Here is a 17,460-nt window from a genome sequence, read left to right on the forward strand (position 1 = left end):
TTTAAACCCGTTTCCCCTTGTCTTGTCATTAGTTGCCCTTATGAAAAGTCCCTCTCCAGCTTTCTTGTAGGCCCTTCAGGTATTGGAAGGCCGCTATAAGATCTCCCCGGAGCCTTCTCTTTTCCAGGCTGAAAACCTGAAACACTTTATTGGTTTAGAGGAAGAAATGTAGAAAGTGATAAACATTTCTGTAGATTCTTTGCAAATCTCGCAATGACTATGGTTTCACCAAGGAAAACCTGTAACTGTATCACTATTATAAGTAGTTTTAAAGCCCTTGTTACAACAGATTGAGATGGAGAAGCATTGAATCTCCATAATTCTCATTGAAAAATTGGATACTGTTAATTCAGGGCAGGAAATAAGTTTTTTTTACTTCTACCTGGGAAATTAGTATTATGGACTTGTAGCCCCAATTCAATATTAGCTACATAATGAGGCAAACCATTTTCTTCTTTAAATTGACACTCTATGCACAGGAGTTTACTAAAATGTTAATGAGTCCTTGCTCTTCTCTTGTTTCTGCCTGATTTTTACATTAGATCTATGTTGCTAAACTTAGATATACAAGTATATATTAGCAGAGTTGAAGACAGAAATGTAGGAATAGGTGATATTTTAAGTGGCAGAAGATGAATACTGTTGGACACATTCAAGACTGTCTACATTCTGTAGCTATCTTTACTTTAATGTTTACAACCCAATTCAATACAAACTATTATGAAGATTCTACTATTTAAAGATCTTTCTTTATAAAATTAACCACACTGATGACATCCTGTAGAACTTTGTGCACTTTCCTGCCATAGCATGCTTATGAATGATGTAGTTAATTAATTTCATGTGTGGTACTATCTCTGTAACCTTACCCCGTAATCCATTTTTTATTCTGGTCAAAGCCACTCCATCAGTGGTTACACTTGAACATTTTTTTCCATAAAGCATCATTTTTATTAAAGAAGTCATTTACTATTGATAATATTTTTTCTCCAATACATATTTCTTTTAGTGACTCAGAAAAAGGTACTTCTTAATCTCTTTGTTTCATTATTGAAACAGACTCTGACATATGTTAAACATCTGTACTTTCATCCAACTGTACAGCAAATCTCTCATACTGCATAATTCATTCTAATACTTGCTTCTACAAATCTTCACCAATGTTTTCCATGCACCTTCCAATAGTATTTTCTGACAAAGAAATGCATTTTAGTTTGTCATCATATTTTTTTTCATGTATTGTTTTCAGCCATTTTTACCACAGCAGGAAGAATAAGTGTTTCCCTAGAGGTATGTGGCTTTTTCTCTTTCACTATTAAATAAAAAGAGGCTTCTGAGTCCTCCAAGCATGGATCATTACATTTTGTAGAGCACTGGATTGAATATCTCATGACTTGAAACCACTGAAAAAAACTGTAGAGGTTTGTCTTCATGATCTGGATGCTTAGTTTTTACATGTCTTGCTAAATGCGATGGTTTCATACTATCATTAACTAATACCTCAAGGCACAACAGTCATTTCAGGCAAGGTTCATCATTAATGATAGTAGATGTAAAATCATATTTCAAATACTCTTCCTAATAATTTCAAAATTTTTTGGCCAATTTGTCAAAGCTGATTAGACCATCATTATTTTTACCTTGTAATGTGGACAATGAAGAGCTCATAATAGGGTAGAAGTGTCAGCTCTGACATCTTCTTGTTGATCACTTGTGCTCACATTATTAGTATTATCGTCAATCTGCAGTTTCTTTGAAGGAATCTTTTTAAACCACTTGCCCATTTTGTGAGGGTTAGTTAAAACTAGGTAACGATCTGTAAATCTACTTAACTGGGCACACAAACTGCAATAGATAATAATACACTGAAAGCAAGTGAACAAATGAGCGTGCCACTGTGAATCCCTTCACGTTGCAGAACACCAACTCTTTCCTCAGAACACTTCACATACATATGTGATGCAGGACCCTCTGACAATACAGACTGAGTGAGGGTATCAGTGTCAACCTGTATATTAAATATTAGTTAAGCTTAATTTCTTTTTCACTTTTTTTAGATAAAAAATAAATACTATTTCCTTCATGTACTCCAATGGATCGTCTTGTGCACCCCCTGGGCTGCACACCCCCTACTTTGGAGACAGCTGCTCTACCAGGTTTTGGTCCATGCAAACTGTCATTCTCACCAACAATGCCACTGTGCAGGGCAAGCGACAGCAGAGACAAAGAACTGTTCCAAATAGGCAGTTTGGTTGCAGCCATGACATTTTGGTGGGGAAAAGAGTTTAGGTAGGTATGAGAGCCAGGCTATGACTTTTAGCCTAATGGCCATAGACCTTTTCTATTTTGTAATACAGATATAGCACCAGTGATTTTAACAGGGCCAGGGTCGGACTTGTAAAGAGGGCAACTTGTCTATGTCACTGCTTAAGACCAGAGCAACCATATTAGTAGCTATTTCTTGCTTGGACTCATGAAAAAAGAGGAGAATACCTTAAGTTCCATTAGTTCCTGTGTATTGGACGGAGTAGTAAGGGCTTTTTCTGCTATTCTCTCAAACCCATCACATAGTCTGAAAAATATGTAAAATAACTAGTTTGGCATGTGTGTTCTGTTTTAATCATCCTTGGACAAATTATATACATTTATAACAGCAAAAATGAGATCAACATATCCTTTAAGGATGAAAAAAATTCAACAGTGGAAAAAAACATAAGTAAATTTCAAAACACATTTTCAGTTTGAGAGTTACCTCACACTCATGTCTTGATGATCTTTGAACATTCTGGAAATAATTTTTTCACAAATATTATCTGCTCGCTTCACCAAAGCATTTATCAATTCATCACAATGCAATTCAAACATTCCTAGACGGAAACACTGCAATACAAATATAATAGTTGTCAGAATATTGCATAGTTTTTACCTGTTTTCTCTCAGTCTTAAGCAGAATGTCAGGGATCTCACATAGGAATTTAGTTAAACCATAAAACGCTTTTAAAACTTTTGAGTGAAGAACAGAAAAAAAAGCTACAGTTGAGAATAACTGTTCTGTATCTGCACATCGAACTTCTTATAAATCTTACTTCTATCGTTTTTTACCTTGACAAATAAAGTACTTCCTCAAAAAAGAAGGGCATCTAATGTCTATAGTAGTGAATGTTGTCTGGTGAAATTACAGAGCTTGAGATACATCTGAAATATGGTAGTCTTTCTTTACTGTTAGAGACACATGACATTCCTTAGGATTAAGAAGGGACTCTGCCTCCCAGTGAGTCTCCAAATCCAATGGTTTCTTTGACTAGTAGGCAAGTGAGCTTGACTTCCACACACAGAAGCCCTCATGACAGGCCTGTAAGTACTAGTTTCTCCAGAACTGAGGTTTGCACTGTATGCTAGGAGAGAAACAATTTAAGGAAAACCACTTTAGCCTTATGAGTCTTTTTCAAAATGGACAAAGGATTCTCACCACAGAATATCCTTACAGGGACCAAAAAAAAGCAGTTCATGTTAAGGATCCTCTCTCTGCCTTATATGAATGGAAGGAATTTGGAGGTGGCTGGACCAACACTTTCTCTTGCTCCTTCACATCTAAGAGGAGCATGCTCTGAATGCTTTCAGAAGTCCCAGAACAATTTATAGCAAAAGTAACTGTCTCACTTGAGTACAGCAAATACACCCCAGAAGTGTTGACTCTTGAAAAACTCTTTTTCTGAAAAAAATAATTGTATTTCACTTTAATTATCTCATAGCTAATTATTAGCACCTTTGACTGACAACATTAAAATTATATCCATATCTCTTCACAAATATTATTATAATTTACCTTCTTAGAAGTATATTTTATTTCCTTAGAAAGTTTCTGGTACTTTATGATTTCCCTTTTCATTTCTTCAAAGGTAAGTTCCTCTGTCAGGAATTGATCAACATCATGTTCAGCTTGTTTGTTTATCAGGAAGCTGTACTTATCATACAGCTTGAGATGTTCCACAGGTGCAGCACTTTCTTTCGTAATTTCTTCTCTGATCCTTCTCTTATGTCCATCCAAGATCTCATCTAGGATAACAGGCTTCAAGACAGCTGATGAGGATTCACCTTTTGGCTTTGGAAAAAAAGCACACAAAAAACCAAACACATTTTCAAATTACAGTTATGTCTGTAGCTCAGCTATGTCAGGGAAGATAAACAGGACAGAAAAATCAACTAAATGTTACTTTAAAATCTTTCTAATTAAAGTCTGATTACAAACCCAATTTTGTAGATACAGTTATTTATATTCAACTCCCAATTTTTTTTTTTAATCCTAGCTTATGAATGTTTGCCTCCAACAAGTAAGAAATCAGATCTGCTTCATTCAGAAACTCTGGAGTCCACATGCTTACTCATCCAAAACAATTTTAAATTTAATCTACATGGATTTTCCTGAACCACAGGCACAACTTCAATTTTGCTATCAACTGATGACTCTGTAACATTAGAAATATGGAAAACACTTTCCTGCAACCCCCTAGAAGATCTAAAGCCTTGCTCTTGTGCATTCAGACATGCTTGAGATGCTTTTTTTAATCTGCCTTTTCACAAGTTATTGATTAGTGCTTTTATAAAGTGTAGCATACAACTCAGGTTTCTGTTTGGTCATTCGTTGAAGCACATTAAGAAAAATGTTGAGGGTTAGTATCTTTTTTAAAAAATTCAAGTTGGAGCTAAACAGAAGGGGCAACAGAATGTCTAAATGATATTCCTTCAGGAAAAAAGAAATCTGGGAAACAATTAAGAGGCACCACAGGGAATTGTTTTCACTCTCTCCATATTAAAACCTAAGACTGCTATACTGAAAGTAACATGCAATTATAAATCAAGTAGGTACCTTTTTAAAAACATTATTTCACAAAATGTTTTTTCCTTAACCTGTTTGACCTAAGGTTTTAACCTGGTTGAATGCATAAAACAACTAAAATATAAACTGCTTAAAAATTAAGGTTTAGATTTTTTTTTTTTAAGGATAGTTACTCAAAAGATTCTATATATAAAAAGACAGTACCCTTTCCAATATCAAAATAGCAGGTATTTTCCAGAATACGGCAGAAATGCGTTTAAAATTTAACTGCATGAATTTTGTTTGTAGTACAGTTTATAGTAGCTGCTGCAGAAAATAACTCATAGAAGAAACTGGTTGATTCTTGGATTTTTATTTGCTTAGACAACAGTGATTGGGCCTATTAGTAAGAAGATTAAGATGTTTTCAAAGTGTTCCAAATATCCTGAAAGATAACAAGACTATTCATTAAAATACCTAGGAACTAAAGGTAGCAACAATATAATGATAAAAAACTCATAAGTATTGTAATTTCTTACCCACTTAGAAAATAACTTTGTCTCAACTCTTGGTATATCACTGACAGCTTCAATCATAACAGTATAAACATTCAGTAATACATCCCTGAAGTCATTAAAGTCAGGTTCAAATTTAATACCATCATTCTCAAGAATTAGCCTCAGGATTAAACCTGGGTGTTTGTACGCTTGGATTGTTTCCTAACACACACACAAAAAAAAAAGTAAAATATTAGTTAAACTAACCCATGCAGGAAAAGTCAAAGGATTATTAAGAATTCCTCCAGCATAAGCATTTTAAATTGTCAGGACTTTAATTGCAAATGACATGCCACAATCCTAGCAAAATTACTTGTGCAAGTAGGAAGCATGTCTCTGATAAAATTCACATAAACTGATGTTCACTACAATGAAATACAATGTTATTTTTAGCAGGCACAAGAGGCATCCTCTATACACCAGCCAACAACTTTTGTAGTTTGCAAAGACTGAGGCAGAGTAGCTTTACAGTAGGAGCCCTCACAAGTATAACAATATTGAATTATTATGTGTACAGCAGTACATGTATTCATTGTCTGAAGTAGTCACTATGAATCTACTAACCTTAAAAAAAAAGTGTTACATCCAATTTTATTCACTAAACAAGAATCTGATCCATAAAAACTCAACTGAATATTATGAGGGTTATATTTGCAGTATGGACTCCCATGTATTCCAGTATGAAAACCTGTATATGATTTTGTCGTTGGTGGCATAATTTGATTTTTCATCATATCTTTATTCAGGATCAGAATCTCTCAACTTTCCTGCTTCTGCTAACACAGTCTAAATACACAAACATTTAATTAGGAAACATGAGGAAGCATTTTATCACTACTACGTAGCATAGGATCACCATTAGGAAGAATAAGATTAGAAAATACATACCTATTACTAACAATGAAAGAAAATAGTACTGTATACATCAAAGCTCACTTAACTCAGAAGTATAAAAATAAATTACAGGTGAGTAAGAATGAAAAATATATACTCTGCTTCCACAAAATGATTCCTTACTTCCTTACAGTCTCTGCAGAACTTATCCAAATTCTGTGGATATTTGATGGCAAGGTTGTATTAACAAAGATCCAGTTGCACTCCAAGATATCAAATATCAACAAGAAATATTTACCTCTATGGCAGACATTATGTGAGTGCGTAAGAGAAACTCCTTACTCATTTCGCCTCCCAAACTATTCTGTCAAAGCATGTAGTAGACACCTACTAATAGCAGAGAAAAGATAAGATTTCTTCACAGATGGGTACTGCAGAGAGCACTAGTGCAAGATGCAAACAGCCTTTATACTAATTTCTATTGTGTGTCTGACTGCAGTGTGTTCTTGAGGATCCTACATTTAAAATGTGTTGATATTTCCCTTCTTGCATGACCAAAAAAAAGTTATTTTAACTCCACTTAATAAATAACGCATTCCTAAAATATTATTCCTTTTTCTCCAGAAAGCACCTGCCAACAGAATTCATATTTTTTTACATTTTCTTCAAAAGAAGCAAAATAAACAGGAAACAAATTATAACTACATGGATAAACAATGCTGCTAGTGTGCGTATGAAAGACTACTTACTGCAGGTTGAACTATTAAATCTGTAAAGTCTTGAAGTGAATGTAAAAGTAAATGTTGCAGTTGATGAGTCATTAACGTGGCAGCACAACCGAAGAAAGACTCTAGTTTAGTGATGCTGGCATTGCTAGGTACTTGTTTTCGTTTACTACCTTGGTAAAAGATTTTCTGCACTTCTGGAAACCACCTTAAAATAATACAATATTTTTAAGTTTTTCAAGTGATTAGCATCAATAAAGTTGTGGTTCTAAGTTAACTGCTATAAATGCTTATATTACATGCAGTCAAAAGATGCTGAAGTTACTTGGGAAACTATAGTTTAACTTAAGTAGGTCACAGAATCATAGAATCACCTGGTTGGAGAAGACCTCTGAGATGACCGAGTCCAATCATACCTGTCCACTACTAAACCATACCTTCAAGCATTCCATCTAGCTGCCCTTTAAACACCTCCAGGGATGGTGACTCAACCACCTCTCTAGGCAGCCTGCTCCAATGCCTGAGAACCCTTTCAGGGCAGAAGTACTTCCTGACATCCAATCTGTACCTCCCTTGGCACAACTTAAGGCCATTTCCTCTTGTTCTATCACTTGTTACCTGGGAGAAAAGACACAACCCCCACCCCTCCTCGTTACAACCTCCTTTCAGGTAGTTGTAGACAGCAATTAGGTCACCCCTCAGCCTCCTCTTCTCCAGGCTAAACAACCCCAGTTCCCTAAGCAGCTCCTCATAAGGCTTGCTCTCCAGACCCTTCACGAGCTTCATTGCCCTTCTCTGAACACACTCCAGTTCCTCAATGTCCTTCTTGTAATGAGGGGCCCAGAACAGGACACAGTATTCAGGTGCAGCCTCACCAACGACTCAGACTGAATATACAAACCTTATGGTATCCAACCACTTCAGTTTTGAAAAGCTTAGTCATACTCTCTGAAGTCAACTGACCTCATTCATACATAATTTTTCACATTATTCTGCTCTCAGAAATCGCTACAAAACTAAGAATAATAAACTGAAATTCCAAAATCATTAATAGGTGCTCTACAGAGACACTGATGTGGTCCCAGGTTAATCTTCCTATCAATGAGACACTTCCTTTGTGTGAAATAGGGATGGGACAAGTTTTATTATGTAATAAGTTATATCACAGTATATATTCTAAAATGTCATAAATTATTGATAGTAGCAACATTGTATTTTCTCATTTATGCAGCACAAACAAGTCCACAAAATAAAACCTTTTGTCATAACAGACCAAAACACATCTATTGTTAATATCTGTCTAAGTGAGCAAAATAGGTCATACCAAACTTCAGGATAAGAAAACTGCACAAATCATGATAACATGCTCAACATTTACGCAGCAGTTTTCGTTCATAAGCCTCAAAGCATTTCACAACACTGCACCTCTTTCTTTAATATGTAATATTAAAATGGGTTATTCCTTCTCTCTCCAGAAAGTTCAGAGTTTCAAAAACAGCTAAAGAAATAGTTAAACATTTCCCTGTAATTTAAAAAATACGGATACACTAGATCTTACTTGTTAGATAGAATCACTTTGGATTTTCCAATTTCATTCATGACTGTATTCTGGAAAGATGACAGTTCCTCAGCTTCTTGTTTATTGTGAAATATTTCTGTATCAAGAAGGCGAAAATTTCTGAAACAGAATAGAACATTAATATTTTAGGAACACATTCACTGTATCTTGTTTTCTAATTCTTTACATAAAACTTTTTTCATATTTCACATTTCAAACATAAAGGGTTTTTAAGCATATTTTTTAAACTTTAAAATAATGTTACTTTCAGAAATTAGCATCTGTTGTTTCATAACAACAAAATATAAGCACTACAGTACTGTATGTATGCATGGTCTTAAAGTGAAGTAGTAATCACTATATTTGAGTATATTAATAACTATTTTCAGAATCAGAGTTTGTGTATATGTTACTCATTTTAGATAGGATCAAACATTACAAATCCCAGATGTTTTAAATAGCATTCTTTTCTAGGATTGGATGGATTTTTACAATATTATAAACAATGTAAAAACAAATAAATAACCATCTAAACCTAACTTCAAAATTGTTTACAGTTTTTATATTTTTAAAAGATACTGTCTGAATTTTGTCACCTATTTGGCAGACACAACAAAAATTAAAAAAAAAACCCAAACCACTTCCTGCAACTTGTTACAGCACCTGGCCTGGACAGGTCAATTCATTCTCTCTTGGATCACCAGTCAAGAAATAAGCAAGTAGTTTGGTCTGCTCTGAGAAGAAGAAAGTAACAGCCCATCTAATGCCTTTTACCCTTGTTACTCAGGTAAGAGGAAAAAATGTAAGCGCCCTGCTAGGCGAAACAGCAACCTTCCTCTTCTCAGGACACAGACCATTATGAATATTCCTGACTTGAGAAAGACTGAAAAAAAGTATCAAATTTAAATAAGAGATTAAGGGACTATACTAAAGCAAGAAAGACTATTTAAAAATGGAAGTCATATCCAAACATGTCAGAAGCAGGAAGCTTGTGGGAGCCTTTAAGATCACAAAGAGAAAACTGGAGGAGAAAAAAAAAAAAAAAAAGGCCTTAGAGAAGATAAGATCATAGCTCCATTCTGGAGCCTTTCTGTATGACAAACATGGTGTCTCAAATCGAAGTGTCACAGGAACAGGTTCTAAAAAAAAAAAACAAGCTAAAAACCAAAATCACAAATCACCATGTCCAGATGGCATTTCACCCAAGCTCTAAAGAAAATCAAGCATAAAACGGCTAAACTATTCAACTTTCATGTGTAGCTTCTTGCTTAAAACTGCCTACAAACCAACAGAAATTAAGATGGCGAAGCGTTCCACATGATTTCTGGGGGAGTAGAGATAAGAAAGTTTGACCTCCATAGAGGAAAAGTTGGCAGAAACTCCTCAAAGCATAAAGTTAGAAGGAATACAGACAAATATATTTGGGATAATGGCTTTTGAACAAAGTCATCATATCCACGATTAGCATTCAGAGGTATAGATTGTAGCAGTCCCAAATTCAATAGGACAGCTTAGAAATCTTAAGATGTCAACATCCATTATTTCCCTATATAGATTCTGAAATCATTGAGCAGCTGAAACCTAACAGATATAGATAACACTTACTTAAATGAGGTCTCCCATAAGTTCAGAACAGCAAGCATTGAAGGATTTATTGCATGCAAATTTTCTTTCAGGTATCTGCGTGCTGACAAGAAAGACTTGTTCCAAGGTTTCGGTACTACTGCTATTCTAAAAAACCAAACAAAAAACAACCCCCCAAAACCCCCAATCAGCTACAAAAACAAGAAACAGCAGGATGAATGCAGCTGTGCTAAGAACCAAAATATGTATACATTTGCTTTATGATAATTGTTTGCATCCCAGAAAGCACAGAATTCAGGAGGTAAATCTAGCTCTCTGCTCATTATTCAGATATCAAAAAAGTCTTCAAAAACTGACCACTGTATAAAAAAAAAGAAATGAGAGAAACATTGGACAAATTCTGAGAACTGTAATCTGTTCATGGTTCCTTATATTTAGCATGTAATAAAATAATTATACTTATATAAAGTATTTAGTCAATTAATATGTGATTTTCTACAATAAGTAGTATCTATGTTTATGCTCATCACGTCAAATCTGTAAAAACTCATAAACTTAGAGTATCCTCGTAAACTCTTCATTGGTCTGCTTTCAAGTTTTTAAAAACATTACACTGTTTTGGAGAGGTTTTTTTATATACTCAGTCTTTTTTACTTGAAAAATTGTTGTCATTTTCTACAGGCAATCTGATTATACCATTGAAATATTAAGCACAGCAACTTAAGCAGTATACACTGCAACCTTTAGGGAAAGGAAAAAACAAAAGTAGTTGTCACAAATTTGTCATGTATTTGCAATACTTTTGTTCCCATTTTCATAATGAACTCCTATAAAAAATAATTTCTGACATAAAACAAAACTTTTATCCATTTCTCAGTGAACCTGTATTCCACAGGAGATAGAAAAAGTAGCTACAGGAAGTTAAGTTAAAAAGCTTCAAGTTTTTCCACATCTGTCCTACACATTTCTTTAGACTAAAGTTTCATATTTCAAATATTGCTAATGGAATAAAACTGTTTCACCAATGATTATTTTACTAGGAGAATGCTGTACTTTTGGATTTGCATGTAAGCACCTGACATAAGTTTATATACAAACTACTGTGATATCCTACACAGCTGCCATGAGAGATGGAAATCTACAAAGAATCAGATGTAGGACAGTGTCTTACCCAGGTAATAAAATAACAATAAATTCATCCCATATTTTTTCTCTTTTTAAGACGCAAATTGCTTACATAACATCTGTCACAGTCACCTCTTCTATTATATTCTAATGCCTACTCTTTGATATTTTAAAGAATCTACCTTAAATCACATGGCAGAAATTATTTATTAAAATGTCTTTTCAGTTTTTAAAATTACTCAGTAATGCAGAGTAATACAGAGCCTGGTTGATATCAGTGGAAATGTTCTGTTTCTGCAGCATTTGTAAGATTTAATTCCTCTACAAGGCAAATTTATTTTACCATTTTTTGGCTAGAACTATGAAAGAGGTACCTCTTTCACATCTCAGGAAAAATTAAAGTATGTTCTAGGCAAGGTGATACTAGGTAGGCTGATGCACACTGGACAGATGTATGATCCTGGGAGTAGCACTGCACTTGCTTTCAGTAGACTGCAGACTTTCTAAGGTAAGGATGAATGAGATGGAAATACCTTGTTACTCTAAACAAAGGCCACATCTACCCACTCCAGTATGGAGGTTGTTACATACTGAAAAACCCAGCCAGAAAGCCTAGGCATCTATCACTCTTTCTACTACATGTTGCTGGATTGTTCTGAGGAACAAAACAGTCTGTATTTATTACATTCTTAAACCTCTATGTATTGAGCCAAACTCTCACAATCTGTAAATAAGACAGAGCTTCAGTGAAATCTGTGCGGAACATGACATTGGTCCATTGATTACAATGCAGTTTATACAGAAGCATTTGGTCTGCTATATCCCATTTCAAATGCTGTGGGATTAATTGTGAGACTTCTTAGCAGTTAAGCACTGCTAAACAAAACTAATTCCAAACAACTTTCCAAGGTAGACACATATTTTCCAGGGTTTTTGCAATGCTGCTGTATAATCATTATTTTCATTTACATAACTAATAATCAAGTCTTATTGATAGCTAGCTGACACTGACTACCACTATTAAGACTATTCTTTATACATGCCATTTTACCCCACTGTTCTCTAGTTCGTGTTTTTGAATAAACATATTTTCTTACTCTGCACGATGAGGTAGAAGAATATCTTCCTTCTTGTCTTCATCTTTTTCCCTGGTGTCTCTTAAAACAAAGTCAACTGAAAAAAGTATTAAAAAAAAAAGGAAAGAAAAGCCAAAATAAGCTTAGCGAAGGAATGGATTCATAGAATCATTTAGGTTGGAAAAGACTTTTAAGACACTAATCGTATCCCTAAGCACCACCTCTACACATCTTCTAAATACCTTCAGGAATGGTGACTCAACCACTTCCCTGGGCAGCCTGTTCCAGTGCTTGACAACCCTTTCAGTGAAGAAATTTTTCCTAAATATCCAATCTAAACCTTCCCTGGTGCAACGTGAGGCTGCTTCCTCTTCCTCTTTTCCTATCGCTTGTTACTTGGGAGAAGAGACTGATCCCCCCCTCGCTACAACTGCCTTTCAGGTAGTTGTAGAGAACGATAAGGTCTGCCCTCAGCCTCGTTTTCTCCAGGCTAAACAACCCCAGATCTCTCAGCCCCTCCTCATAAGACATGTGGCCTAGAACCTTCACCAGCTTCATTGCCCTTCTCTGGACACACTCCAGCACCTCAGTGTCTCAACCAAAATGTCCAAATGCACAACTCACTGAGATGAACAGTTTTACCTAGATATACAAAATGGAACTAGGAGAAAGCTATACTATTAAATAGGGATTTATAAAATAAAATAATGGTTCTTAAAAGTGTTGAAAGATCGAAAATACTGAATAATACTTGCTTTGATCATTACAAGGATAAGAAAACCTGAATATACTTTTTATTAAAATTTGCCCTTAACATCCAAGAGAGCACTTCTGTGTAACTCTTCCACAATGGTGGAAGCTGTCAGCAGTGAACAGCGCTCAACAAGGAACACTTCTGAATATTAGCAACTTAGGAGAAAATGCAAGTAAACTCATAGAAATCTACCTATAGCCTTTTTTACACTCAGAAGATAGTCTTCTTTAATTTCATCAGTCAGGGAACGTATACTTTCATTAAGTACTTTCAGATGTTGTGGAATTAAAGCTAAGATGTGGTCTAGCCATGATTCATCCATTGGGGCCACATTTTCTGTATCAATTCCATGGCAAATGTAATAGTAGTATTTCTGCAGGATAAAAGAGCAAGATGCATCAGTTCAGTCCAGTACTAGAAAGTCATTTCTACTACAGGTTTAGCTAGAGATATGGGCTTATTTAGTAAAAATACGTGTCATTAGTACTAAATACTAATAGTACAGTACTAATACACTATTAGTAGTAAATTACCTACACATCACTAAATCTGATGTAAATACTTTCATCAGCCTGTCAAACACTAGTCAGTAGAATAATGATAAAAAGCTGCTGAGATAGAAAAACAGGGTATTGTGCAATAAGCCTCATTCCATTTCTCTAATAAAAGCTTATTAAAAAAAATTAATTGAATAGACATAACTCATAGAAATCTGGTTTTTGTTTGAACTCCAGAACAGTTCTACAGTTCTGGAGAGATGCCTCTCCTTTGCACTGTTCCAGTACCAGTCTTTTCCTTAAATAATTTTTCAATATATATTTATCTATCTCAACTACCCAGTGCTGCCACTATTATCCATTAGCTCTGGGGCTGGACCATATATTCAAAAAGAAAGCCAAGAATTCTGCAGCGTTGTATGTGGATATGCAATATATAGCTAATGCATTGCTCAGAATATGAATGTATAGCCACAAATAAGTGCAGTTGCTTGTATGTCAGCATTTAAACATGCATGTGAAATCTGATTAACAAAACCTCAGAGCATTACAGGAAACACAGATGAAGAAATGTATCAGCCCAAATTCAAAGAAATGCAGAATGGAACATCAACTGGAAGATTACCCATGTCAGGAAGTAACACATTAATCTATTTCAATCAATTTATCCCAAAATGAACTTAATCTGTTTTAAATAAATCACAAAATTGCGTATACAATTGTGTCATTCAAGGTATCTTAAACCAGAATGAGAATGAAGAATACCCTTAGATGAGGGTAACCCTCAAATTAGAGAATTGTCTTACGGATTCTATCTGCTCAAAGCAGTGCACCCTCCCTGGCAAATAATTCTCACCTTCAGCAAGTGCAGAAAAGATTCATTTATTACTTCCCAACATTGGTTATCCTCCAGTTATTATTCTGTTCTGCAATTCTTTGAACCATCCATACATTCCTAATGCTCAACAATAACACTATTAATAATATACTGTGTGAAACTAATAGTGGAAGAATATGTCACTGTCAGTCATCTTTCATTGTGTCAATCACCTTGCCAATATTGACAACAAATGACTGTCACTGTATTTAACTTAATACTCTAGAAAATAGACTTTAGCTACCAAAATATCTTTCTCTATTGGTGTAGAAGAATCTGCTCTTGGAGACTGAGTTCCATCAAGGCATGGAAGCTGTTCTTCAGTAAGGTCTTGCTGTCTGAGACAAAAAAAAACAAAGAGTATGCATCACATTCTTCAGATACACTTTACTGGCATAAGTAATATATAACCATTGTACATGCCAGTTGTGAACAAACAAAACAAAAAAGGTAACTGACAAAACTTTACAATGAGCACAAGACATTCTGATTCAAAAAGAACACTGAAGCATGTGACCAAGTTTGTATTTTATCTGCTACAGTTCTACTTTTAAAATTGGTGATTTAGTTCATGCTAATATATACATTATCACAATTTACAATCATCAAAATTTTAAAATAATTTAATTTTAATATTTGTTTCATCTATCAAAAAAACCCCCACATTATTCAAAAAGAAGAAAACTCACAGTATAATGTTAACAAGAGCACTTCTGAAACTTTCCTGGTTTCTTTTCAGATGACTGCTACTCTGCAATGTACAAGTTGATGGTCCAGCACCTGCTTCATTATATCTAGAATCCTGTAACTTGTGTCTCTTGTATCCCACCTTCAAATATTCTGCTTTCAGAAAATACATTTTGAAATTAAGTTAAAAAAAAGTTCAAATGTATCACACATGTTTACGTTTCTGAAAGGTTTTCTTTAGTAGTACTAAAAATGTTAACCTTACCAGAAGAATACTCATTTTTTACAGTAAACTCATCTGACTTGTCATCTTTCTGTTCTTTGCTCAGATGGAATGAAGGACAAGTCTGCTGCCACAGTGGTTTAGACCTGGCCTGGAATAAATATTTTATATTTTAGTTTTACACTTGTTGTAGATGCTACTAACACATACTTCAAGACTTCTTAAATATAGTAAATCAAAGAAGCTGCCTAATACACAGAAAGAACAAGGCAGCATAAAAATCATTCAATAAACTACTACTTATATGTTGCCCTCAAATTCTAAATATCCAGACAAGCACATTAAATTTGCACATAATATTTGTAAACTCGCTAGTTTTACACCTTATATATTTTCAAACTTGTTCAAGTACTCCACTTGCAATGTTTTCCAAATATTGAAATATAAACAATGCTCCACATACATATAATATACATACATAGTGAAGAGAGAACATATACCTCAGCACATAACTGAATGAGAACCATGGTCTTTACATAACCATGCTGTGACACATATTTGAAAACAAAAGCTTACAAAAAAAGCCAACAAAACTACCTGAGACAACTGTGGTAGGAAGTTCACCGTTCTCTTTATCGACTTCCCTTTGCCACGTGGACTGGGCTTGGGGAAAAAAAAAAAAAGGAAAATCACAACTAGACATTTAAATTATTACTAATATTAGACTTCTGGGAATACTTACACTTTTAATCTAGCTATCATTCTGGTTTTATCTCTTATATAATAATTTTTACACATACAATTCCATATCACTTTCCCTATTCTTCCTAGAGTGTTTCCATATAGAACTCCACTTTCTCATATGCCTTTGAAAAAAAGCACAGCTCTGAAAACTTAATTTTAGGCTGGAAAGTATTTATGTTACATTTTTGCTAAGATATAAGTTAAAGTATTACAAGACACCATAAAATAATACAAATAAACAAATTTTTTTTTTATTCCCTTCCTTCAGTCAATGTTTTTTTAAAACACAAAATAGTCCTTTTTTTTCTAATCCATAAACTTTAAGAGCATTGAGCATCCTCTGCTTTTTCACAGTGCTGATCCCTCAGCATCAGCCATCAAAGCTGTCTGTCCAAAAGCACCCTCTGAGCATGCCCAGCACATTTGAGCAACATACAGCACCTTCCTATAAATAAACAAGACAGCCCAGTTATAAAGATATTTAAAACTGGCTGTAACACAACTGCCTTTGGCTATTATTCTATTTCTCTGTTTCACACCACCACCAATTCCCCTGGCACTGCCCACACTGCCGAATTTGACAGTGATAAAATAGGTATAGACATACATTATCAGTTGTCAGCAATCTCTTCATAAACTAATGTGTGGTCCAATTTGTTAAAAGGAAGCAAACTCATTCCAGTTCTAGGGAGTTCTTCCCCTGAATGTGATGGGGAGAAGCTCCCTGACTACCACTAGCTGCAAGAGGGAGTCATATAACAAAATGTTTTAAGTATCTTGTTTCAAAAGCAACAGCACTACTCTTCTAATGAACAAAATAGCCATGCTTCCTCTTTCTCTCCTCAAACGGGACTAAACACACCTGGCTTGCCCTTGAATATAGATCAAAACACCTGATGAATTAAAGTACTCTGAACACCAAGCAGGCCAATTTTTATATTTTTAATCCAGCTTTTTGGCAGTCACAGAAAAGGTGACTAAAAGACTTTTCCACAACAACCACATATCTCTTTCAGTCCCTCATTTAATGCTCTCCCCAGTCTATCTTCCAGTTAAGCATGGTCCACATGCAAGATTTTTCATACATCAAAATTCTAACACCTGTACCAGTCTCATAGTCTGCAGTGACACAGACGATGAATTTATTTCAGCAGAAATGAGGGAAAAGCAGTATTATAACAAATACAGAAAGATTTACATGACAAGCCTGCTTTTTGTCTGGTAATTGGAGCAGTTGTAACTCTACTGGGACAACACAAAGCCATTTTTTCCTCTGTAGTCTAACATATTCAACTGCAAAAAGATTTGTACCACAGATCACATTACAGCTACTAGTCTTTTCTAATATTAGCACGAATACATCTCCTAATAGTGTATCCTCACTGCATCATAAAGCTACTGCT

The 17,460-nt window shown here is 34.8% G+C and overlaps 1 protein-coding gene across 1 annotated transcript in view; it reads right to left on the minus strand.

The window, feature by feature from the left end:
* DNAH7 (dynein axonemal heavy chain 7) overlaps positions 1-15,464 on the minus strand; it is a gene marked incomplete at both ends in the record, with an annotated part of 79,614 nt that extends 64,150 nt beyond the window's left edge. The window contains 13 exons of the mRNA XM_029084215.1: positions 2,494-2,572; positions 2,753-2,880; positions 3,827-4,095; positions 4,494-4,497; positions 5,356-5,535; positions 6,957-7,140; positions 8,491-8,610; positions 10,096-10,221; positions 12,297-12,372; positions 13,222-13,402; positions 14,648-14,741; positions 15,093-15,246; positions 15,356-15,464. Of these exons, the coding sequence (XP_028940048.1) occupies positions 2,494-2,572; positions 2,753-2,880; positions 3,827-4,095; positions 4,494-4,497; positions 5,356-5,535; positions 6,957-7,140; positions 8,491-8,610; positions 10,096-10,221; positions 12,297-12,372; positions 13,222-13,402; positions 14,648-14,741; positions 15,093-15,246; positions 15,356-15,464 (1,704 nt within the window). The remainder of the gene's footprint in view (positions 1-2,493; positions 2,573-2,752; positions 2,881-3,826; positions 4,096-4,493; positions 4,498-5,355; positions 5,536-6,956; positions 7,141-8,490; positions 8,611-10,095; positions 10,222-12,296; positions 12,373-13,221; positions 13,403-14,647; positions 14,742-15,092; positions 15,247-15,355) is intronic.
* Between the last annotated feature and the right edge of the window lie 1,996 nt (positions 15,465-17,460).

This window comes from Antrostomus carolinensis, unplaced genomic scaffold, assembly GCF_000700745.2.
Source record: "Antrostomus carolinensis isolate BGI_N321 unplaced genomic scaffold, ASM70074v2 scaffold16760, whole genome shotgun sequence".
Taxonomy (NCBI): Eukaryota; Metazoa; Chordata; class Aves; order Caprimulgiformes; family Caprimulgidae; genus Antrostomus; species Antrostomus carolinensis.